Source organism: Acipenser ruthenus, chromosome 3 (genome assembly GCF_902713425.1).
Source record: "Acipenser ruthenus chromosome 3, fAciRut3.2 maternal haplotype, whole genome shotgun sequence".
NCBI lineage: Eukaryota > Metazoa > Chordata > Actinopteri > Acipenseriformes > Acipenseridae > Acipenser > Acipenser ruthenus.
Window position 1 is genome coordinate 42,196,168 of NC_081191.1, and position 24,911 is coordinate 42,221,078.

General features: G+C 39.1%; 2 protein-coding genes across 2 annotated transcripts; one reads left to right on the plus strand and one right to left on the minus strand.

Moving 5' to 3' along the window:
- Positions 1 to 9,617: 9,617 nt before the first annotated feature.
- Positions 9,618 to 12,475, minus strand: alg2 (ALG2 alpha-1,3/1,6-mannosyltransferase). Its single transcript, XM_034059186.3, has 2 exons — positions 11,504 to 12,475; positions 9,618 to 10,816 (listed from the first exon to the last, which is right to left on the minus strand). Exons 1-2 carry the CDS (start codon positions 11,810 to 11,812, stop codon positions 9,917 to 9,919), a joined length of 1,209 nt encoding a protein of 402 aa, XP_033915077.2. The 5' UTR covers positions 11,813 to 12,475; the 3' UTR covers positions 9,618 to 9,916.
- Positions 12,476 to 12,698: 223 nt separating this feature from the next.
- Positions 12,699 to 17,198, plus strand: sec61b (SEC61 translocon subunit beta). Its single transcript, XM_034059163.3, has 4 exons — positions 12,699 to 12,873; positions 13,816 to 13,913; positions 14,522 to 14,623; positions 16,792 to 17,198. The coding sequence occupies exons 1-4, from the start codon at positions 12,871 to 12,873 to the stop codon at positions 16,877 to 16,879; spliced, it is 291 nt and encodes a 96-aa protein (XP_033915054.1). The 5' UTR covers positions 12,699 to 12,870; the 3' UTR covers positions 16,880 to 17,198.
- Positions 17,199 to 24,911: the final 7,713 nt, after the last annotated feature.

Genomic DNA, 24,911 nt, shown 5'->3' on the forward strand with positions numbered 1-24,911 from the left:
ATAGCGCATCATCCAGTGATTGACACGAACCATGACTGCTAATCAAAAGGGGGTTCTATTACCAGCTGAGTCAAGTGCGCCAGGGTGTCATTGTTCTAGCGCTCTCAGGTCAAAAGCTCTCTGAGGCAGTCTCCTTCCCCAAGATGAGCTGATTGTTCTTCAAGATTAGACCGAGTTACCTTATTATCCGCCACAGACAACAAGGCATCACTCTCCCTCTCTCTCTCCCTGCCCAACAGACGCCTATGCAAAGCATGCCCTGCACGCTGGAGGGATTTGAATTGCTAATGCCTAATCTGCCTGCCGCAGATTCGTGAATATTCGCGGAGTGCCCAGCGTGTCACTTGATGGGCTGAGTGACACACTGCTGATTATGGAATGATTGAATATTGGACGGGGTCCAGCACTTCATGGGCAGGGGCTGGGGGTGGCGGGGGAGTCTGGAAGACTGCGAGCTAATCAGGCTTAGAGGTCCTGCTGTGCTGCAGGTTGGCGACAGCTAGTTCTACCAGGATTTCCTGAGGCCTCCGTCAATCACTGAGCACAAAAAAAAAAAAGTACAAAATCAATCCTTCTCTTTCACTACAGTACATACACACACACTCACATGTTTGCATTCCTATATTTGTGGAGACTTCTCATTGACTCTCACTATATTTTTATTTACTATTTCTAATTCCAGTCAGACAAAACTCCAGGGTTAATTTTAATGATCTGAACAGTGGTAGATCTTAATTCTACCACTTGAAATTGTGGAGCTCTTACCACTGTATTTTTATTGTATTTAATGAAGCCAATGAGGAAGTCATTAAATTACCCCAGGGGATTAATATGGAAAATGATAGCTGTATTTAGATCCAGCACTATTTGCATCTTAAAAATGAAGCTTTTGTTCCAGTGTAAAGTTCTAGTACTGTATTCGTCATTTGTAGTAGTCATTACTAAATGTTAGTAGAGTCTAATCCAGATTACCTACCTGTACCCTGGATGGACCTTCAGGCCCTATTCAGAAAGCTTTAACTCATTAGTTTTTTAAAGTCTGTTTTTATTAATGTAATACAGTTTGATGTTCTTTAAACTGTTCTAGACTGGCATTGGCTTATTTACAACAGTCTACAACAGTTTAATTATTTTTTTTTCATAAAGCTGAGTTTGGGCTAGATTCACAAAACTGTTCACTCCAAAGAGTCATGGCCTGGGCCAATAGAAAATTGCGGTTGCATTTATTTAGAAGCGAGAGAATTTCCACCAATCATGAGCTCAGCTTGCAGAACGGACGGACCCCATTGCAAGGAGAAAAGGGATGACACTTTGCAAAATGAGAGTTCGGAGGTAGGGCAGATCATGCATGCTTGGGATTGGTGGGTGATGTGCTGGGGGTGTGGATTGGACGAGGACATATAGGGGAGTGAGGGCATTGGCGCGAAGGAGGTCAGGAATTAGAGAGCCAATGGATACTCTGTGTGATTTGACTGTATCTTAGTTGGCGTTGCACATGGCAGACAGTGTGCTTTACTTTTGTTTTACAGTCTGTGTACCACTATGTTACTCAGCTGTTGCTGTACTTCTCGCTTTAAAGCAGCACACTTTACTAGGAGTATAGAATCCCTGCCTGCAATAAACTGTTGAATTAGAGAACCTGCAATACTTGTGTGAGCCTGCTTCATTTCCCACCACCTCTACAATACATAATATATTTGAAACATGTTCTCACTGTCATCATTACATTGAAAACAGTTCCAGACCAGCCATTCATTTCTCACTGTAGGTAAATTGTACCACTGGCTGCTGATTCTGGGTCAGTTCCGCCCTCGCCACCAAATTTCTTTTTCCCTTTTGTTTTTCTTTCGTTCCTTGTTATCTGCCCGCTTCTTTCAAATACTAATTAGAAGTTATATGTGCCACATCCCGGACCCATTATTCCCACATACCTTTGCATTATCACTAAGCTTAAGGAGGTCAAAATGTAATCCTAGAAAACTGTCAATGCCTAGCAACAGCTTCTTTGCCCTCCTATACAGTGCAATATTGAACACCTCTGAAGAGTTCATTGTAAGTACTGTACTATTCACATTTTAAACATTTTAAAAAAAATGATTTCAAATGCAACTACATGTTCAAGAAAAATATGCCACTATGTGTAGTTTTATTCTGTGTTGTTTCACGTTTGTAGGTGGTTCAAGTAAAAATGTCTATCAAAATGTATTCAGGGGGGCTCCCGAGTGGCGCATCCAGTAAAGGCGCTCCACGTGGAGTGCAGGATGCGCTCTATAGTCTGGACGTCGCGAGTTTGAGTCCAGGCTATTCCACAGCCGACCGTGGACGGGAGCTCCCAGGGGGCGGCGCACAATTGGCCGAGCGTCTCCCGGGGGGAGGGAGGGTTAGGTCGTCCAGGATGTCATCGGCTCACCGCGCACCAGCAACCCCTGTAGTCTGGCCGGGCGCCTGCGGGCTTGCCTGTAAGCTGCCTGAGAGCTGCGTTGTCCTCCGACGCTGTAGCTTTTGGGTGGCTGCATGGTGAGTCCGCAGTGTGAAAAAAAGCGGTCGGCTGACGGCATACGCTTCGGAGGACAGTGTGTGTTCGTCTTCACCCTCCTGAGTCAGCGCAGGGGTGGTAGCGATGAGCTGAGCTTAAAAAAAATAATTGGCCATTCTAAATTGGGAGAAAATAATAAATATCATTGGCAACGACTAAATTTATTAAAAAAAAAAAAAAAAAAAGAAAAATACAACGTATTCAGATACAGCACTCATTCATTCATACATGCATACAAATAGCTCTTTTGCACCTTCTAAAAAGGTATTCTGTTTTTGTGAAAGAAAACAATGAAGTGCTTTTTTGAAACTATCTCTGATGTTTTGATTCTTCTTTGTATATATCAGTAAAATAAAGTAGAAAAAATGCAGTATAACAGCATTAATTTGCCCCTAAATACCCCCCGCAATTTTATGAAAAATGTGGTCAATTATCTCCGCAATTTATGGCAAATATTACCTCAATTTTCTATTGGCCCTGGTCATGGCACATATTTTCCTGTGAAAGGCAAAAACACCAATTACAATTCTAAAAACAACAACAAAAAACCCAACAACTTAAGACTACTTACAAAGCCTAGCATTAAATGTCTGAGTTTATTTTTGGGTTGATAACTTTATTGGTTGTGTTTTTTCTTTTAGAAAAAAAGTGTGGTAATGACAAATTAGAGAAAATAGCTTTTGAGGATCCAGACAATTCTTTAAATACCTCATGACTTAAAACTTTGTGAATAGGGCCTTTCGTCTCTGTGGTCAAGTTTGAGGCCTTTCTAAAGTAAGTTGAGGTGAACTGGATTCCCAGAGGAGACAATGACAGGTTTCACAAGTGACCTTTCAGCACTTGTCACCGACGGTCTAATTACCAGCACTACAATGAAATGAAGCAGCAGTCTCTACTGGCCTGCCATGGCTCAAGGTGGGTGTTTTGATGTATACAATTAGTTGTTTTTAAAGCAACAGTTTAGCCAGGGATTACAGAGAAGGTCACTAACTCCTTGTGATCCCTTAGGACAATGTAGACATACACTGTGCTATTGGTACTGAAAGCTTACATTGATATATCAATTATTATTGCAGGACAATACTTGTTAGAGACCACCTCTGTCCTAACAACTTTTTCATTTCCATATTCAATTTAAAGAAAGTTTAAACCAGAATTTAATGGAAACAATAAAAATAAAACATCACTTTCATTGACACAGCCCCACAAGTGTTCCCAACTCGATCTCTGGTCAGTTCCACTGTCATATATATAGGGCTTCTGATTTTTAGTGCTTTACTCTGGCTTTTCTACTCTCCTTAAGAACTGAGAAAAGTATTAATAGTAAAATTGATTTAATTTACGTTTTTTTTTATTTATTTTTTTTAAAAAAAAATTTTTTTATGTGAAACAACTACATTGGCTTTTAAATTGGCCAAGCCTTATTTTTTTATAACACGCACAACGTACAAAACGAGATCGCAGCATGTTAATAAGTGACTAATCTTTATTAACGCTATAATGAAAAATAAAGTGTTTTATGCTGGACACACTTTATTGCAATCGTTTTGTGTGACTATTTACATTAATAAGGAGTAGTCGCTTCTGCTTTGAAATGTAAAAATAAAACTATGATTTAAAAGCCCATTTAGTTGTTTCATAGACAACCCCCGTAAATTAAATCAATTTTACTATTAACACGATTCTCAGTTGTGATTGAGATACACGAAAGGCTTAACAGGTGTCAATTGAATTCTTAAAGGTTAGTAAAAAAAAAAAAAAAAGTCGGCGGAAAACACAGCAAATCAGATGCCCTACATATATAGTAATCAGGGATATGCAAGTTATTCACTTAACGTAAGTTACTAAGCTTTGTAAAAGGACAGATACTTGTTTAGATGTTGTATATTAACTCACATTAATGCACCCCTTGGAAAAATAGACAAACAGTGCCATCATTCAGTAAAGAATATCTACAAAATGTTCGCAGACCCCAATTAGCACTAATTGTGGATTTATCTGATCACAGTCTGTAAAACCGGACACATATCAGTTCTGCACTATTGTGAATTGACTATACACAGTTAATGACACTACCCAAATGAAATGGGCAGTCAGTCCATCTATACCTGAAACAATAATGCAATGCTTTCTTTTTATGTGATTTGTTTATTGCTTTAAATTGTCCATGAAAAAAAAGTTTCTTTTTTTTAAAACCATAAATATTAAATACATAATATTTTATTGAGAACATCAATCTGACAGTAACGCATTTCTTTATGATATCATTGATTGCATTATTAAAAAATCCCCAGGAGATTGTTTATGAACCCGACATAAATCAATTTTTTTTTTCCTTCTGCAAACCCAGCTTTCTTAACTCTTATGAGATATATGCTAATACATTTGAATATTTTATCGAAGCAGTAACATCTGAAATCCATAATTTGTATAGCATACAAATTCTTTGTATAATGTATAGCTTACAGCAATAAAGCACTAAAACCCTGCTGAAAATTACAGCAACTGACAAGCTAAGATTTGGGAATTGAAATATATTCCAGTCTCTTAGTGAGCCCCAGGAAGAATATGAAATTCCAGTGTTTACAGCAAACAGAGAAATCTAGACAATGAACAGTTGACTTTAGGACACTACAGTTAAGGGTTTTTCAATGGATCTATTTTTTTTGGACATGAATTAGCACGCCCAGTTGAAAACCAGCAAACCACAAGCTCTGACCAGTGTATACCAGCTGGAATTTCCCTCAGAGAAGGGAGAGGACAAGAAATGTACTCTTGTTGTCCAAGTAAGGAGACCCCTTCCCTTCCTTTATCGTTAACACTAAAACTCACTCTAGAGATAAGCCCATGAATGTACTGATGCTTCTAAACACATTGAAACTTCAGATGCTGTACAGTACAGTATATCCTGTATACGAACTGGCCACTTTATTAGGAACATGCATGGGAAATTGAATAAGGTTTTGTTTTATTGTAAAAGGAAACTACAATGACGTAATAGACTGCACATGAAACCAGCATAATAAAACCAAATAAGCGACATGTGTTAAAGTTCTGTAGAACTCCCAATACTCAATACACCTTCTCCAGATTGAACTCGCTTAGAAACTGAAAGCAATATATTTTACACAGAATAGCTAAATTGCTTAATACAGGGAAGCATTTCACTTGTCTACAAACAAATTGGACCCAGGATACATTATCTTTACAAGTCACAAATTATCGCACATTTTATGAGCTGATGCTTACCCTCTGGGAGATGAGATATAATGTCTCATACATTACAGGCAGCCTCGTTTCCTGCAGACTGTCCTTGCAGTCGGGCACTTTGTTACCTCTGTGCTGTCACTTTTAAATCACCGCAATCGAGTGATCCAAGAAGCCTGCATTATATCAGCCTATAATTTCTGTTTAAACCACCACTGGAGAAATCCTGATAGTAGACTAACCCGGACCTGCTGGGACCAGACCACGTTCAGATTAGTGATTTGTATGGAGTGGATCGGGTGATGCCATAGATATATCATCCATACCTACCTGTAATAATTTAGAAATATTAAAATCAAATGTTATAAATTCAATGACAAATGTTTGGTTATAAATCTTCCTTAATGCCTCTGGGTGACTGAGAAAGACTTCTTGTCAAAGTGTTTATTATAGTTTATTAAGTTTCTTTTAGTATTTCTAGATTTGTACAATTGTAGTACTGATAGTTATATGCTACGCACTAAAATGTTTTGTCTGTTGTAAGTTTTTCATATTCATGGTTAATCAATGATCAGTAATAACCCTTTGCATTAAATAGAGACAGTTGTAAATGTTGTAGGCACTCCAAGAATTGTCTGGGCTCTACAGCAGCAATCAGCATGCATTCCATTATTATGATGGCATAGTTCAGGTTATAGGTCAATCCGGACTACCAGGGGTAGGGTTAGAGGGATTTAGTCTGTTTGATTTTGTATGCATGTTAGGTGAAGTTATTGTTCTAGCTGTGAGTAAAAGAGGTGAAGCGAATGCATGTACAGAGACTCTCTGTAAATGCTAATTGGTTGTTGATGAGACGCCTGCTTCAACTAGCTCAAAAGCAGACAAATTTGAATCCACTTACTACTATTTTTATTACACATATTTATACATGTTTATGCTCTTATATAAACCAAATCCGCATTTCTTACAAACTTGCAGTGGGCAGTTCTACTGTATTTGACTAATACCAAAACATTAAGCACAGAGCAGAGGGATTAAAGTGATTGTAGCAAACAAAACCTTTTAGAAATCTTTTGTACACTTCTGTTCATTAAATAGGTCTCAAATGCACAGAAAACATGACATCGCAAATGACGTCAGGTCAGCGTTAAGCTGACATGGCAAGTACATCCAGTGCACAGGGCTTTACAACTGGAAAAATAACAGGACTTTGTGATTTCCATAATGCAACCATTTGGATCACAGCAGGGCTCTGACAGAATTTGTTTGTATTTCTTCATTTCATGCCTGACTGAAGGCCCAGATCCTGAAGCTGGCAGTGGCAACCTCAGCGATGCTTTTGAAAAAAATGCAGTCTCTTTTTTGGTGAGGGACAACTTTGGGATCTTTTAGCAAATGTTGTTATTTCTGTTGTGCCACCATTACTGTTAAAAAGACTTTGGGCAGATTCAATCAGCAATGTATTCTTCAGCCTGTTATCTTAAAAAAATCACAATGTTTTTACAGTTTAGTTTCACTTTTGGTCTATAAAATAAACTTCATACCTTGAAACTGTATCCACGTTGTGATTTGTGACAGTATTTGTACTCCACTGTCCAGTCCGATTTCCACTGTGGGCCTTGCGCGTATGCTACCAAATATATGTTAACTTCGAGCCTTGTTATAAGCAATGCTATGTTATGCTGGAATCTTTCACTGAATTTTATGAAATCCAACACAATTATTTAAACTGTGACTACATTTAATTCTATGGACACATGCCACTGTATAAACTATGCCATAAAAGCATCAGTCTAAAAACAATTTACTAAAGGTTATTCAAAAACACAGTAGCATCATATTGCCTTCACATGATTCCTGTCTACTTTATATTTTTATATGGAAAATTAACGTACGTTATGAACAAAGAATGAAAATGAAAAAAAACACGCTTTATTTTTAAATGCAAGCTGCTACAGCGCAAAAATACTACGTGGCGCCTTTCAACTTAACAAGGAAAATATTGAAAACTCGCGCTGTCAAAACTTAGTCAAATAAACATTTGTTATTTTCCCTGAAAAAAAAAAAAAAAAAAAAGTAGACACTTTTGCCCTATTTTGGACATACTAAGTCAACATATGTTTGTGTTTTTGGCTTAGTAGTTAGTGTGTTATTACTAGTACAACCAAAATTTGTTAAACGTACTTGCTCGCAAACATTTTTTTGTTTTACAGTAATTGTAATCTTTTCTAAACGCCACCCTACTTCATCATTCGTTTCACCTTTCAATTTCATAAAATACTTTCATAAAATACTTATCAGTAGACTGAAATTTAAAGTGAATTTGGAACTCATTTAACGTATTTTAATAAATATTTAATCGTTATTTCTTACCTTTGATAAAATGTCCGGGTGCTGTTGGCTTAAATGTTGCTTCAGAATTGTTGTTTTTTCCAGACAGGCTGTATCCGCATTCTTTGTTTTGTCTACATTAATAACTTGACAAAAGTCAGTCTCCTGAGTGGTGCATCCAGTAAAGGCACTCCACATGGAGTGCAGGATGCGCCCTATAGCCTGGAGGTCGCCAGTTGGAATCCAGGCTCTGTCATTGCCGACCGTGACTAGGGGTGACTGGGGGTTCCTGGGGGGGGGGGGTGCACAATTGGCCGAGCGCCACCTGGGTAGGGAGAGTTTAGGTCAGCAGGGCAATCCACGGTTCACCACTCACCAGCGACCCCTGTGGCTGATAGGGCGCCTGCAGGTCTGCAGTGGAGCCATTCAGCTCTGTGTTGTCCTCCGGCACTATAGGTCTGGTGGCTTCGCTGTGGAACTGCAGTGCGAAAAATGACGGATTGGCAGGAACACATTTCAGAGGATGCATGTTTCAGCCTCCGTTTCCCAAGTCGCCTGGGGGTTGCAGCTGTGAACCGGGATAAAAATAATAATTGGGCATTCCAAATTGGGTAAAAACCATTGGCGACAAAAAAAACAACAAAAAACTTTACAGAAAGTTTTATTTAATTGTAGATCATATCTGAAATGCTTCCAAACCTCTGATCTTTTCCTTGCTGTGGAAAGCATTTTTGGAAATTACACTTGCAGAATGTCACTGCTGTCAACACTGTCTGATTGAAAAACAGCTCTCCAACTGACTAATAAACATGTGATGATTATTTTCACCAGTAAATGTAAATAAGGCAGCATACTGAATCAATAAGGAAACTCGGAGGGGAAAAAAACATGACAAATTCATTTTTGTGTGTGTTTTAGTCAAACAAGCTCATTTTGTCTCGTCTTAGTACGTTTTTGAAACCGTTTAGTGGGGTCGTTATCATCATCATCGTCATTTAGGATAGATTTCATCACTTATAGTCATCGTTGACTAAAACAAAAAACAGTTCATTGACGAACATTTTCGTCACCAATTTCGTCAACGAAACTAAAACTGTGTCTGGTACTATACTGGGTAAAAGAAATGTCTTAGTTTTGCTTCTCTTGCCTTTCAGAAGTCTGTTACACTTCACAGGTCATTTCACCTCAGCAGTTTCTTTGGGGTCAAGCATCTTACTGGCTGCAGAGCATGTCGGTCATTAGGGGAAGCAGCTGGTTGCCTACCAACATAACATAAGGTCCTCAATGGGTTGGGACAATTTAACTTCCTGGGTGAAATGACCATGCAAGTGGAAGACTATCTGAAAGCAAGGCCTGCAAATGAAGATATGTTTAACATAGTATAGTTCCAAATAAATCAGGATTTACAATGAAAATACATGTTTGAGAAAACAGAGATTATTTTGAAAACTACACACTGAAGGCTAATTAGTAGATGAATGTGCATGGAATTATTTGTTAGCTACAATGGGAGTATGAGAACCTGAAATAATACCTACTAATATAATGTGGCAACAATGTTTATTTTATTACAATAGCGAAAGGGATTTTTTTTATTGGAACAATTACAAGGAATGCATGGATTTAACAAATACAGTACATGATCTACAGTTATATCGGGGCTCTGTAGTCCATCTAGGGAGGTTCAAAGTAATTGCTTTTAGAACATCAAATTTAGGTTCCCTAAGGATATACAGAAAAACTAAATTGAAGTCCAGCTCAAGTTAGAAAATATTAGAAAAAGATCCAGGTTCCGTGTAATCATTCAAAATTGCATTCAAAATACCTTATCCCGTGTGTGCTTTATTCTGTCAGTTTACAGATGTATTGGTACAGCTGTTCCGAAAATGCATCCAAAGAAAAGAGCTTTAAAACCCGGTCTCTCCCGGCCTCCCCCATGCCCAGTCGTTGGCCGGGGTCCTTCACAAACTTCTCCATGGCCTCAGCGAAGCATGCTGGCTGGGGATCGCACAAGAACCCAGTTTCCCCGTCGGCTATGGACTCAAGCGGGCCGCCTGAGTTGACAGCGATGACCGGACAGCGCATGTACATGGCCTCCACAGGGACAATGCCAAAATGCTCGTTGCTGGGCGTGTAGAGGACACAGGTGCAGTGATGGAGGAGGGAGACCTTCTGCTCGTCAGAAAAGGACCGCAGGAAGGTTACACTGTCCGATAAGCCAAGCTTAGTGGATAAGTCTTTGAGCTCCTTGTAGTGATCCACGTTCTCCGGCACTCTCTCATCATAGCCACCAGCCATCACAAGATGAACCTTTTTCCAATCATTCCCGGAGAGCCTGCCCTGAAGGTCCTTCAAGGCTTCCAGGGCCAGGGGCAGGTTCTTCTTCCTCTCGTACCGGTTGATGGATAGGAACACAGAGCTCTTCTCTGCCGGGACCAATCCGCCAAGCTCTGCAGGTTCTGTGTCGAAGGTGCTGAAGTTCAGTGAAGGGTACAGGACGTCTGTGTGCACACTGGACAGGGACTTGAAGGTGTGTTTGAAGACGCCTGCTGTGAACTGGCTGTTGACCACCACGCAGTCCGCCATGCCGGTGGTGGCCTCCTCCAGGCGGTCGATGGGAGCCCTGTAGAGTCTCTTGAGGAACGAGCTGCGTGCCGTGAGGAGCTGGTCTGGGAAGTGGCAGTAGAAAAGGACTTTCTTCTTCCTCCTAGTGAGTCTGATTACAGGGATGCATGCCGATACCTGAAGGAGATGCACAGAAAAATAAACTTAAACAATGTAGTTACAATAAGGCATTGTAACAACAGGAATGTCAAAATACATGCTTGATGTATTTAATAATACACATGGGGTTTATAATCCTGATTGTTTAGATTTTTTAAATCTCTGGCATTCACAACATTGAAAGATCATGCTCCCTCCTGAAACGCTGCTATTTCTTGTCCACAAAGTATCCACTCATTTCAATCTAAACACCTGGATACACCAGAGTAAAAGTTGCAAATGTATTTCCAGCTGATTTAACTCTGTAACCCATGTAGTGTGAATAACAAAATCAAAACAGGGATTATATTGGAAAACATATTGCAATACAGGCAACATAGGATACAGCAAAGGTAATGTATTTGTAACACTGCAGGGTGCTCTGTAACGTTTAAACTACGTACCCACTGTCCCCTGGCAGTTTGAGAGCGCCTGAGGTGTAGCCTATATTAGGACATTGATATCTGCCCTTGTATAAAATAATTTTTTGACAGTTTATGGTAAGTTCATTGGGTTGCACATAATGAAGATAAAACTGCTCATTTTTTAATTACAGTCATTACAGAAAACTAGATAAGTTACAAAATCTAAAGTTGACCCAGTTATCCCAAATGTATTTAACAAAACGTTGCTATATTTGCCAAGACAAACTTCTGTTGAACTAACCTGGTCACAAAACACAACGTCAAACTCCACCCCGCTGAAGAAGATAAGGTACAGGGCGACGTACACCATGCGAATGTAGGCGCAGAGTGCGTGGAAGTATCCACAGATGCTTGTGGGCAGCCAATCCCCCACACAGACTATGGGGAGGTCGGGGTCTTTGGTCTCCGAGAAGCAGTGTTCAGGGTCGTAGTGTGCGGTCCATATTTGAACATTACAGCCCTTGGAACGTAGTGCCAGAGCGGCATCCACTACAAGCCGCTCTGCACCGCCGATCCCTAAATCCGGGTGCAGAAACACCACATTCACCATAGTACTAGCTCTGATTATTCAGATATTATAACACACTGTCTATACTGGATTATTGAATTACTGTTTTATGGTTTAATCAGTTTATTCTTCCGGAGGGGATCACGTTCTCTGTGAAGAAAATCCTATGCTTTACTTTTTTGAACGGTTTGCCGCAATGACCGAGCCAAGTTTAACTTGAAAAAAACAGCAGTGTAATCGGTCAGTTGTTTGTAATCGACAGCTGTAATCCTATATAAAAAACGTAATATCGCTCCTTGACGTGGTAAAAAGCATGGCATGTAATGTAATGATTAGTTGTTATAATCAATACAAAAATTGAACTTGCGTTTTCAGCAAGTAAAAATACAAGCCCGATCAAAAATTACAAGTTGTGGAAAAATAGACACTTGCACATATGTCAGGTATAAATTACCTTTCTTATTTACTATCAATACGATTGTCTACAAAACTGAAACACGCACAGGACGACATACCCCCGACCATACTTCACAATCTGCTGCGAGCAGGAGGTCGTTGTGGACGCTATGATGAAACTGAACGGTTTGTTTGCCATGTTGGCTCAATTGCTCTATTTGGAACACTGTGCTGCATTGTGGTGGAGCCAAAATGGTCCCCATTTTCTCACATCCTCTGCTAACAATCTGTGTGTACATTTCACTCGGGGACACGTCACCTCATTCTGGTTAACTGCCCCCTTATCTGCCTGTATTTTAATAGTGCTTCCTTGTTTAAAATAATATTAACTTTGTTTACAATGATTAAAAAAATACGTTTATATGTATATTTTAACATAATGACCGTGAGTTACTTAATTTTTACTTGTATTTTACGTTTATTTATTTTTTATACTAAGGCGTTTTTCAGGACAGCTCACAAGTTCCTTTGTCGTGCTGTCGTAGCCTGTTTAGCGGCCCGTCATCCTCTGAAATTCAGCTGTTCATTTACAGGTTAAATACACGAAGAATTAACTGCACAGGTCTGAACGAGACGCAAACGCTAAGAGGAATCCTGCCGATAAGAGAATTACGCGTGAATAAACGAAGAGAGACTACATAAACATGGTAAGCAATATTTCCTCATATTTTATATTAGCTTTTCGATGAGTGATTAAAATAAATATAGTTTTTTTTTCGCCAACATAGTGATTTGGTTTCCTGCTGTCTTTTGCTACTGAACTGTACTAAAAGCTATTGTTTTTGTCAATTATATGCATATTTGTCTATAAGCAATACAATATTTTCTCAGTAGTTTATAGTTCCTTGTACTCGAAAATACTGATTGTCGTATTGTTGAATGAATGGATGATGCTTGGCTACTACTAGTGCATGCAGACGTGGCTGTTTGTAATGACTGTGGTAGTGCCACACATTTCATACAGTATGTTTTGTGTGATGGTGGGGGCTCGGCCATCAGTATTTGTGTATCTAGTACAGTGGTATTTAAAGTAGTTTCTGCACAGTTGGTGGTTGTACACAATTTAGTCTGCTTTACTTTCTTCTTTTTTTATTTAATCAAGTTTGATGGAATACACTTACAGCTTAGTGATCATTATTATGTATAGATGTAGAAAACCATACCTTACATGTACTGTAACTTTAAGCTACACGTTATGAAAGTAGAGCTATATGAGTTAGTTTAAAAGCATTGCTTTATTTAAACCCAGTTTTAAAGGCCACGTCACCGTTATATATTTTACATTGGACAAGGAAGGCCTGCATATAGGTACTGGCCTCCCTGATAATGGACTTAGTCGTTAAATCCCACGAACGGGCCATCTTAAAAGTTTATTACTAGAATATCGCATTCCTAACAAGCACTGACTGTGGAGCGTACATTCATAGATTTTTTTTTTCTTAATTTAAAATACCAATCTTAATAGTGTTTTTTTTTTTTGTCTGTGCCCACAGTGTTTCTTTATAGTTGTATGTGATGATACAGCTTGTGTTGCGTCATCCTGGATTGTTTGTCCATGTTATTATCAATGTGTGTTTGTTTTCTTTTAGCCTGGCCCTGCAGCAAGTGCGACCAATGTCGGCGCCTCCAGTCGCTCCCCCAGCAAAGCTGTTGCTTCCAGAGCTGCTGGCTCCACCGTCAGACAGAGGTAAAGTGGCAGAATTGCTTAAACGGGAGTAATCAAGCATTACCTCTTTGGCGTTTGTTTAGTTCTCCACACTTTGTATTCAAGTCTAGCATAGTCCTTTGTAATCTGCCAGGTATTAGGACAGCAGTCATTAAGTACACAAATTTGCAGTAGCTGAAACGATTGACGTTTTGACTTGGTTTTTTTACGAGCATTGGCACCCCATTGAAATGCACAACTCTCCCTGCTGCACACAGGTCATTAGATGGAGTTAATCCCACCCTAATACATGTGGCACTGGGTGTTAATCTACAATACTGTGGCAGGGTAAATGGAATACACCCCAGTCTCCTAAAAGAAAGATGTTCTACGGTGAGAATGCTGAAACAGCCATATTTAGCAGCGGAATGTTGCTTTGCCATCATAGTAGATACAGCAATATCTATTGCGTCTTCTACTTTCTTCTGTTTAGCATCTACAGGGGGAGCTTAGAAAGTTAAGCCTTTTTTTATATATATATAAAAATGTGTTTTGAAGAAATCCAGTTGAAAATAATTTCATGTTATTTCTGTATTCCAAATGCATGTTAAATTGCTGGATTAAGTATTATTTGTGTTCCCTCTTTGTAGGAAAGCCACCAGCAGTGGAACAAGGAGTGCAGGCCGTGCATCCTCTGCAGGCACAGGAGGAATGTGGAGGTTCTACACTGAGGACTCCCCTGGTCTCAAAGTGTGAGTATTGTCAGGGTATCATTTTTCTAAAATGCATCATTGCTTCAGCTCACTAGCTCTACAGTTGCCTGGCTCTTGCACTGAGTTGCAGTATGCAGGCTTCACTTGTGCCATTTGACTGGCCCTTTTGTCTTTGAAGAATAATGTTTTAAACCCAGCGATATTGAGAATTTAGATCCCTAAAATATACCAAAGAGTGTATAGAACTGCTACTAGTAAGTGTATGTGGACTACTTGCCATAACTAGCTTATGGGCTGCTAACAGCTTTGAGGTAGAAAGGTCCATTACATGTAAACCATGTCACTACTGTTATGAAGCTTTGGAGTGAACTTCAACTCTACAGAGGCACCACATATCTTGTATCATAATGGCTAACTGGAGCAGAAACTGAATTGGCGCTTCTCTGTGTTAAATGTCACAAATTTAAAATGTCATTACAGGAATAGTAGTTAGATCCCCAAATACAAATAGCTGTGGTAATCATTCAAATAAAACCCTCTAGTGTAGCCAAAGCCTATTATGTGGTTAATTTTTTTTCTAGCTATTCACTTCTCTTCCAATTACCTTTTACTTTTGTTTCTGCATTGAAGTAGGATTAAAAGATCAGAATTAGTAAACACCTAGGACCTGTGAACCAAATTTGCAAGTTCAAACATTTAAGATACACCACCATAAATTCAACTAGTAACATGGCAGTTGATAGCAGTGGTCCAATGGTGAAGTTAATGTCACTATCATTGTACTAATTCAGGAATGAACTCCCCAGTAAAATTTAGGCAAAGCTGATTTGTGCAAAAATTACACATTTTGACCTCTGTGGGACTCCATGCATTTCATACCTGTAATGGATGTTTCTAATAAGTTACGGTGTCCTTATATGGTCTCAAAGGTGTTTGCACTCCCATTGTTTGAAAGGTTAATTATCTCTACTGGTCTCATGTCAAGGTTTCCTAAGAGTCTATCCTAAGCCCCTTTCACACTGGCACGCATACCTGGGTCTGGACCCGGGTTCTGGCTACCTGGGTCACAATCCCACGTAGTGTGAAACCACATACCTGGGTTGTACCCGGGTCCCAGCGACCTACCTCAGGATGTGGGTTGACACACTTTGACCTTGGTTGAGCGAGACTAAATGCATGACGGCCGTTCGTGAGCCAACGCAATAACAAACAGCCACATCTGTATGAAGGTGTCACTTCCGCAAGGAACATTTCTGTTTATTCTGTTTAGCCATATTTTTGTTGTTTGAGATGCAGCATGAGCCAGATTGCAGTAGGGATGAAGAAACATTTGCTGTAATTAAAAATGTGGAAGACGGTTCAATCCAGAGAAGCTTGGATGGAAATGCCAGTAACCAGCTACTTCTGGGGCATTGATCCGTGCATGTGCATTGTGTACTTCATTATGTCACCCAGGCCAACCCTGTTTTATCAAAAGCGGTGTGAAATCATGTACCCGACCTGCATGACACCGGGTCCTGACCCGAGTAGAGCATGCCAGTGTGAAGGGCTTCAAATGTTTTAATTCCTACTTGGGAATGTACTGTTTGGTTGACTTGAGTGCCCTGGAGGTAATAGAAGTTAAGTACTTCTGTTCCAGCTAAGTTGTGACCATATTCCAGGATGTATGGTCATGGTACCTTGTTTGATTTGTCCTTGCTCAATTCTAATTGGCTTGGCAAATCACGAACCGTGTTGAATGATCCTGAAAGCAGTGACACCACACCTGAAGTCTTAGCATTGTCATTTTTATTTCCCTGTCTAATTTTATTGTGTTATGATCTTTATAGTAAACACTTCACCCTTGGCACAGGCTTATCAAGCACTTTTGATTTCCTGACTAGATCAAAATATATTTATTAATTCAATTGATGCTTCTAAAGAAAGAGGAGAGATTTGGTGTGATCTCATTTAGCATGTGCTCTGTGTGTGTGTGTTGTGAGGGTATCCATTAAAATGTGCCATTGCTTCAAAACATTACAGATTAGTTATCTGGATGCTATTTGGTCAGTGGTACTTGCACTGGTTTGCAAAATGCCATCTTAACTGCCTCTATCAATCCACAGTATTGAGTGCTAAAGTTGTAGACTTCCCCACCCCCAGCAATTAAATCATTACAAACTGCCCTCATTCTCATTTGTGTTTGTCTGTTTTCTTTTCTCTTCCAGTGGCCCAGTTCCAGTGCTGGTCATGAGCCTGCTCTTTATCGCATCAGTATTCATGCTTCACATCTGGGGCAAATACACCCGCTCATAAACTAGTGAACTGCACCACCTTCTCCCTCCACGCCTGCCATCTTAACATTTATTTGACCTGGACCAATTATTATAATTGAATTCAATGACTAAAACATTGTGGCTCTAATTATTGAGAGTTGGAAAATGAACACTACCCCTCCAGATTGTACAAAAAAGCAGTTTATTGGATGTTTTTTTTTAACAAAGCATTTCTACACCCGTACCACTCTCCAGTCTTTAGCTCCTGTTCGTTTGACCAAGAAGAATGACCTTTTCTGTATACAAAGTTTGTACAATCTGTAATGTATTGCTGTACAATAAATATTCTCTGTTTTATATATGGTTGGCTTGGGTCTGATTTTCAGATCCTAATAATGGTACCACTATAACCATAGGCTCCTAATTTTATTCACTTGTACATTCTTGATTTTATAAAGTCATAGCATGCAGTCACTGTTGAAACAAATACTTGTCAAAGCATTTTTGAAACTAGGAACTCATGAAATACCATATGTGGGAATGGTAGCGCACGATTTGTCACTGGTGCTGTTTCTGCTTGTGTTGATAGTGATGTACAGTAAGCATTAATGCAGGGGTGCAATTTGGACCCTCGAGGTCAGGGATCTCTTTGTGATGTAAAATAACACAAAAACTAAATGGCCACTAATGAAATTAAGTATATGTTAAAGCAAATAATAAATACAGCGCTAAAAGCTTGTGTCAAGACGAGGTGACTTAATCCACACATGGGCTTGTGAAAACTGGCCACTATTATAGTAGGCCTCAATAAAATAGTACCTTTTAAAAACACATATTTTGCTAGGTCATTTAATCAGTCTGGGAGCAGGTTACATTTTAGTTAATTCCACTAATACAATACTCTTTTTAGTTCCATTTCAAGTACCAAATATCATCATTACTGAATGGGTGTTTACCTCCTAAAGACCCGAATCCTGAATTCTTTATACCAAAGCTGCTCTTTGAGCCTGTGACGCAGTCATGGCCCCGCCTCCGTGGGATCAAAAGGATTGCAGTCACAGATCTCAGTGACTAGCTTCAAGATGAAGTCTCTCCTACTGATATTTTCCCTGGTGCATTCCTTGTACAAGGAATTGATGGTTGTCGGGTCCAGTAGAGATAACAGCAGGCTTGTATATAAAAATAGAATATTGTAAAATAAAAACCTGTATTGTAAATGGCAGTCAAAATGACGGCTTTGGCGGTTCTAGGCGGGTGGGATTATAACTTCCTTATTTTCGTGAGCCTGCCTTTCAAATGCCGTCAGGGTATTTAATACACGTATTTAGGAAAAGTCATAAATGGACAAATGCATAAGTCAGACACGCAGAGTAATTTATATTTGAAAACCTCTAACCATCAAAATGACTGCTGTGATATAGAAAGTACAATTTATATTTGCTTAAATGAAAATATACCTATTGACAATTTATAAGACAACTCTGAAAACAGAACTCTTGACTACTCCTGTAGGACAAAGAATGTCATTTGTTAAGATAAATCCCCTGCTAAGTCATTTATCATTCAGGTGGCTAAAAATCTAATTAAAATGCTAATTATTGTACATATATGATTTTATTGGGTACTGCGTTGTGTGAAAATACATCAGGAAAATAGAAATGTGATTATCAAGTAAAAATGAATAACTTCACAAAAGAGTATTTTTAACTGAATGCATTTTCTGTGATTTACAATCTTTTGTTTAAATGAAAATGGTGAGGTGTTTGATGAAGTTATGATGTCATCTGCTTACATTCAAAACAGCTAATAAAATTACCTGATTGAGGATTTACCAATGTAATGACTAGGAGAGTCGTCCAATTGAATGCCAATAATCTGAGAGATACACCTATTCTCAAATGTTATAAAAATGCTTGCAGCATGGAAAACATTCTCTCCAATCTCTGTGAAGGAAATATCTCTCCAAGTACTCTCTCCAAGGACCCTCAACTTCAACTTTCCAAGTACTCTCTCTTAAAAGACAATACTACTCTTGGAAAAACAACACTAAAACATTTAAGTGTGTACAATTGGACTGAATCGCTGAAGACTCAACAACTCTCAACATTCTGTCTTCAAGGAACGAAAACAAACACAGCTGCTGACAACAAGAAAACAACTTCTTGAAGAAAAGATCAATAAAAAGACTTTGTTGCTACTAAATCTAAAAGTATGCTAAACAGAAGAATACTAAAGTTACTTAATACTAAGTGCTTTTTAAATCTACTCGAATTGCCGCTTCCTTGCTACAAGCATCATCTTAAGCGCACATGAAGTGTGGCTTTGTTGCATCGTGAGACATGGAATCCTGAAGAAAAAACCATCTTGTTTTTTCTTTACCAACTTTAACTGAATAGGACTATAAACTGAAGAAATGTTTCTAAACTGAAACACCTTTTAGCCACGAGGAGAAAGCTATATACAGTAATTCCTCGTTGCGAGACTGTTACAGCTTTCTTCACATATAAGGACTAGTAACTAAACAACTCATCAATTTCCATGGTGCATAAATCGATTGAGTATGAATTAATATTAACTTATTTTGAATTACATGATAGAATGTGAACGCCTTGTTGAATATATTTAGAAACTTAATTACAACTGAATATAAGGTTCTTTAATTTGTCGTGAACATACTTAGTATAATATTTGATTATATATTGAAAACTAATTACTACAATCTAATGCAATCTACTCTTATTTTTGTAACTTTAATAAAAGAAGGTATTTACTTTCAGTAAGATTTGTCATTTTGTTTTTGTATGTTGAAACAAGCACTGATATACAGGTAGTGGACAAAAAAATGGTAACACCTGGGTAAATGGGGGACACCAAGTATATTGAAAGCATGAGCTTCCACACAAGTGTGGCTCATGCGTTAATTAAGCAAATAACATCCCAGCATGCTTTGGATCATGTATAAAAATACTGACAGGCCTGGTTGCCTATAATTATGACTAGCATGGCTACAAGAGGAGACCTCAGTGACTTTGAAAGAGGGGTGATTGTTGGGGCGCATTTGGCAGGAGCTTCAGTGACCAAGACAGCTCAACTTGCTGATGTTTCACAAGCAACGGTGTCTAAGGTGATGTCGGCATGGAACTCTGAGGGAAAGACATCATCAGCAAAGGGCAACAGTGGGCGGAAGCGCATACTCCAAGATCTTGATATCCGTGCATTAATTTGAAATGCAAAGCAAAACAGATGAGCAACTGCAGATCAATTGACTGCAAATTTCAACCTGGGGTGCGAGCAGCCAGTTTCATCAAAAACGGTCCGCCGAGAACTCCACAGAGCGGGATACCATAGTGGCCCAACACCCTATTAAGTGACTTTACATTGGTGTATCCTTTTTTTTGTCCACTACCTGTATGATAACACTGAATTGAATCAAAGTTGAATATTGTCTAAACCTTAACCCTTTGAGTAGTATGAACGTACCGGTACGTTCACTGCTCTCTGGTTCCCAGGGAGTATGAACGTACCAGTGCGTTCTGCAACTTTAAACTTGAATTACTGAGCCTACAAAACTTCTGATAACAATATATTGTAACACTAGGTTTCTGTAACACCTTTTATTGGTCTCTTGCACCCTCTGCCAGATATTGACTGAATACAATACAATAAACCATCACAAAAATGTGAGCAATGTCTGTAAACTGGCGAAAATTGCTCAGTGAGAAAGAAGTATTAGAAATAATACTGAATTTAGATTCCTATTTAAATTCAAATACATACAATTCTTCCACTGAATCAGATGTCAGCGAGTGTGTCAGTGAAGACGTAAGTGAAGAATATTTACCATCAACAAGTGAAAGGCGTCCAGCAAAGAGGCGGCGCCAACCTCTGTGCTTTGCTCCATGCTTCAAGGAGTATCATACACTGAAGCATTAGACACTTATTCCCTCCGTCCCTACCACCTGTTTACCCGGATATGATTTATTCGTGTCTCTCACGCTCTCTCCCTTTAGTTCAGCCCTTTTTTTTGTTAGGACGTGTTGTTGTGGTTGTTTATTGTCTACCTGTTATTTTTTAGTCAAAACCTTTCCCTATGACAAAATAAAACATTATATTTATTTGTTTTATTTATTTACGGTAAAAAAAATTTGTCTGTATTTCATCAGTGTTCATTATATACATACAAACATATAGCTTTCAGCTTGTTTGTACGCTGTACTCGTAATAATCAAGCGCATGCAGTAGACAGAAAAAAAAACTCACTCCCATAGGACCGGCAGTGCATTTTAGAACTCACTACTCAAAAGGTTCAATCATATGCCGAATGAATTAATCATATTTATAGCCAGAATTCTATGCTTACTGTAAAACATATATTCATGTTTAAGTCTAACTTTTGAGTGCACTTGGATATGAATGTAGTTTTGATGGTAATATAGAAGGATATTGTGGTAAAACCCTAGATCATTATAGTACAGCATTGTTTATACATAGCTAAAGGCATGTCTTGAGAAGGTATCCAAATACATGTTTACTTGTCTTGAGATAGCTTAAGGATTTATGTTACAATTACTTTATCATAACTTTTATCACCACACTGCCGTGGCGGTTCTAGTGTTAAAGCGGTTTTCTTGCTTGCTGTCATCTCTGCAAAGCAGGTGAGTGAGATGGAGACATTCTCTATCGCGAAAGCCTAATTATTTTTTATTGAGGCCAGGACAAAGGTTACCCTCTATACCGATCCTGCCTTCTTACCGAAGACTATCTCGGCTTTCCATGTCAACCAGTCTGTTGAACTGGAGGATTTCCATCCACCTCCTTTCCAGTCTAACAGTGACAGCTCCATACGCTCTGTCTAGTTCGGGCCCTGGCGTACTACGTTGACAGGACAAAAAGTTGGAGGCAGTCTGAACAATTTTTTGTCTGCTATGGGGCAAAGTCCTGTGGTCAAACCCTGTCTAAGCAGCGGCTGTCCATGTGGATAGCAGAAACAGTCAGGACTGACTATGAGCTGGCCAACTTGCCCCCTCCAGAAAAGCTCACTGCCCATTCCACCAGGGGCCTTACAACTTCTTGGGCTTTATTCCAGGGTGCATCTGTCTAGGACATATGCCATGTGGCGGTGTGGGCTACTCCCCATACCTTTGGTAGGTTCTACAGGCTAAACGTCGTGGATCTTCAAAATCCTGGTTTTAGAACTGGAGTGTTAAGGGCAATTTCCCACTCAACCCTTACAACACAGGCATAGAGGTGCAATTCTTCCTCAGTTTCTCATCCTTGCTACTTGTTACTGGACTACTGAATGGTGATGCACAAGGAGTAGTCTTGTAGCATTCCGGTCGTTCTTCAATCATGCATTTGTGAAGGCTTGGGCATACTCACCCATTCAGTAATGGTTACATTTCATACTTGAAAGGGAATGTTAGGTTATTTTCATAACGCTGGTTCCCTGAAATAGAAATGTAACTATTAACCTTAAAGGTTGCTGCATCCATTATTCACAGCAGACTTGAAGGAAAAATTATGCTGAGATCTGTGACTGCTGTCCTTTTGCTCCATCAGGGGGCGGGGTCACGACTGCGTCATAGGCTCAAAGAGCAGCTTTGGTATAAAGTATTCAGGATTCAGGTCTTTAGGAGGTGAACACCCATTCAGTAATGGTTACATTTCTATTTCAGAGAACCAGGATTATGATAATAACCTAACATTTCTTTGTTTTTACTATTTCTGTTTGCATAATCCTAGCATACATGTCTGCCTTTATTCAAACAGTATATAATGCTGTTTTCTGGACAAGGTATGTTGGAGACATGCCATATTATTGAGGTGTAACCTTTGAAAGTGCTGAAAGGCTATAATTAGGGGTCTACTTAAATCACGGTAAATTTACGTATTTTTCACGGGTATGTTGCGGAATAAAATTAGGATTTCGTGGACATGCATGAACATTAAATAAACCTAAGTAGACAGTATTTCAGAACACTATAAAGCCTAAAAATAGTGGTACTTGCTTCCTTACTAAAACAGAGTGCTGGCATTTGTTAAGGCGAGTATGCAGCATCCCGAGGCAGTTGACTTGCCCATACATTGAGACTGCACGTTCTGCATCCACTGAATTGGTTGGAAGTTAAGGCAAAGCTTTGCCAAGTTATACAGATGTGGAAATCGATTAGAAACAGCCCCAAAACTCGTTTACACAAGGGCAAAGAAGATGTGGCTATTCGGGTCTAAAATTCCAACTGTGTAAGCAGCAGGTTGAAACAAGGTGGCTGTGCTGATCGTTTTAGTACTGATTTAACTTGCAGACAGGAATACTTCTTGTCTGCGCTGACTTTCCAGTTTGGTTTCTGAAAGCTGTTTATTTTACGTTCTGTTCAGCAGCCTCTGTAGTAGCCTTTTGTTTAATGTGTGATTCTGAAGCTAAATAGCGATCGATCGTATTTTCTCCAAATACACATTAAGATGGAAAACAATTACCTCAGTCTGCATGTAGTTTCTTTGGGAAATATCTTAAAACGATCATCAGCCGAAATATACTTTGCTTTCTTTGTCATCCATTTCTACTATTTTCCCTCCAATGCTGAAAACTAGATTTTAGCAACCTAAATCAAAACAATGCAGCACCAACTTTGTCCCGCCCCCTCCTGCACAGTACAGGTCACATAAAAGCAGTAAAGACGCACTGATAGGCTGATTAAAACTTTGTCATTTGAATAGTAAACAAGAACATTAACTGCTTTGGAGAATTTAGTTTGTAAATATTATTTGTGGACGTTTTTTGTTTGTTTGGTTTTTCCTTAAGTGCAATGCACACGGGACAGCGAAGGAATCAAAAAGGGCTATCTGCAGAAGGAAGATACGTAGTTTGCGTCACTTGCATTGTGCAGTAGTTCATTTAAACAAGTTTTCTTTTTTTTTTCCTCTCCGTACTTGTTTGTATGCATTGGCCCCTAAGAGGTGAATTTCGCGTGGACCCCTCAATTTCACGATTTCCGCGAAATCCGCGGAATCGCGATTTAGGTAGGTCCCTAGCTCTAACTGATGTGACAGTGGTGTCATTATGAAACATAAGGAATTTTACAAACGTTCAGTTACTGAACAAGCCTATGTTGTTATTGTACTGCCATTAGCATCCATGTTTGGCTGTCTGTAGCAAACTCCTAGCGTCACTCCTTTCATTTTTACCTTTAGCCAGATGGATTTGCATAGGTTTTGTGTCCATTGATTTTACTTCTATGCTGTTTCTAATATACAGCACCACCCCTTCTCCTCTTCTGTCCCGTCTCTCCATCCTGAACAACCTAAACCCACTAATTGAGTATTCTTCTAAATTGCTTTAGGATAAGACAAGTTTTGGTAATCCCAAATTAATATCATAGTTTTTGGCAGCTACTCTAGCTTCTAACTCCAGTAGTTTATTTTAATACTTACATTTCAACATAGACATTAAATATAAAATGATCCCTATGGTCCAGCACTGTCTTGTCTACTGTACCCTGCCCCCTCTGTCCTTGTTTAAACAATTCATCACTTCTATGTTTATGCCAGTGGTGTAGCCATGGCCCACCCAGTTCGTACACATGCCCACCCAAATCTGCGCCTATGTGAATGCCAAGTTTAAGTACATTTATATAAAAAAAAACTCAACTGTGCGCCTCGAAGGCAGTGTTTAAGTCTAAGTCAGATAGGCTATTTTTTTTTAAATGCTGCAGGCTTTAGCCAGTCAAAGCAAAGTAGTCATTGTGATGCAATATTTGGGTGGGATCTTCCTCTCACACAACAAATCATGTGCAAGCCACGTTTGATTAACAGCTTGCGAGGCAGTTGGCACAGATCTGTTGAACGTCTGTTGAAAAGTCCTAGACGTTTATTTTATGTGCATTTTTAAAGTAAGTTAGTAGTAGTGCGGCTGTCAAAATGGCAAAACAAATATGCACATTCTTTTAAGAGTTTAGTTTAGTAGAAAGGCTCAAGTGAACAGGATTAAGAGAGCTGTCTGAATGCTGACAAATAGCTTAAAACTGCTGTCGTTTGAAGAGATATGTGCGATTTTCTGGATTGTCATGACTTTATAA

What these genes read in the sequence shown, in the direction of transcription:
- sec61b (XM_034059163.3), top strand. An exon ending in GGCTCCACCGTCAGACAGAG is followed by an intron (nt 13,914 to 14,521) that starts GTAAAGTGGCAG and finishes CCCTCTTTGTAG; the next exon opens with GAAAGCCACCAGCAGTGGAA. An exon ending in GACTCCCCTGGTCTCAAAGT is followed by an intron (nt 14,624 to 16,791) that starts GTGAGTATTGTC and finishes TTTCTCTTCCAG; the next exon opens with TGGCCCAGTTCCAGTGCTGG.
- alg2 (XM_034059186.3), bottom strand. Translation starts at nt 11,812, where the DNA reads ATGGTGAATGTGGTGTTTCTGCACCCGGATTTAGGGATCGGCGGTGCA. An exon ending in ACGTTGTGTTTTGTGACCAG is followed by an intron (nt 10,817 to 11,503) that starts GTTAGTTCAACA and finishes CATCTCCTTCAG; the next exon opens with GTATCGGCATGCATCCCTGT.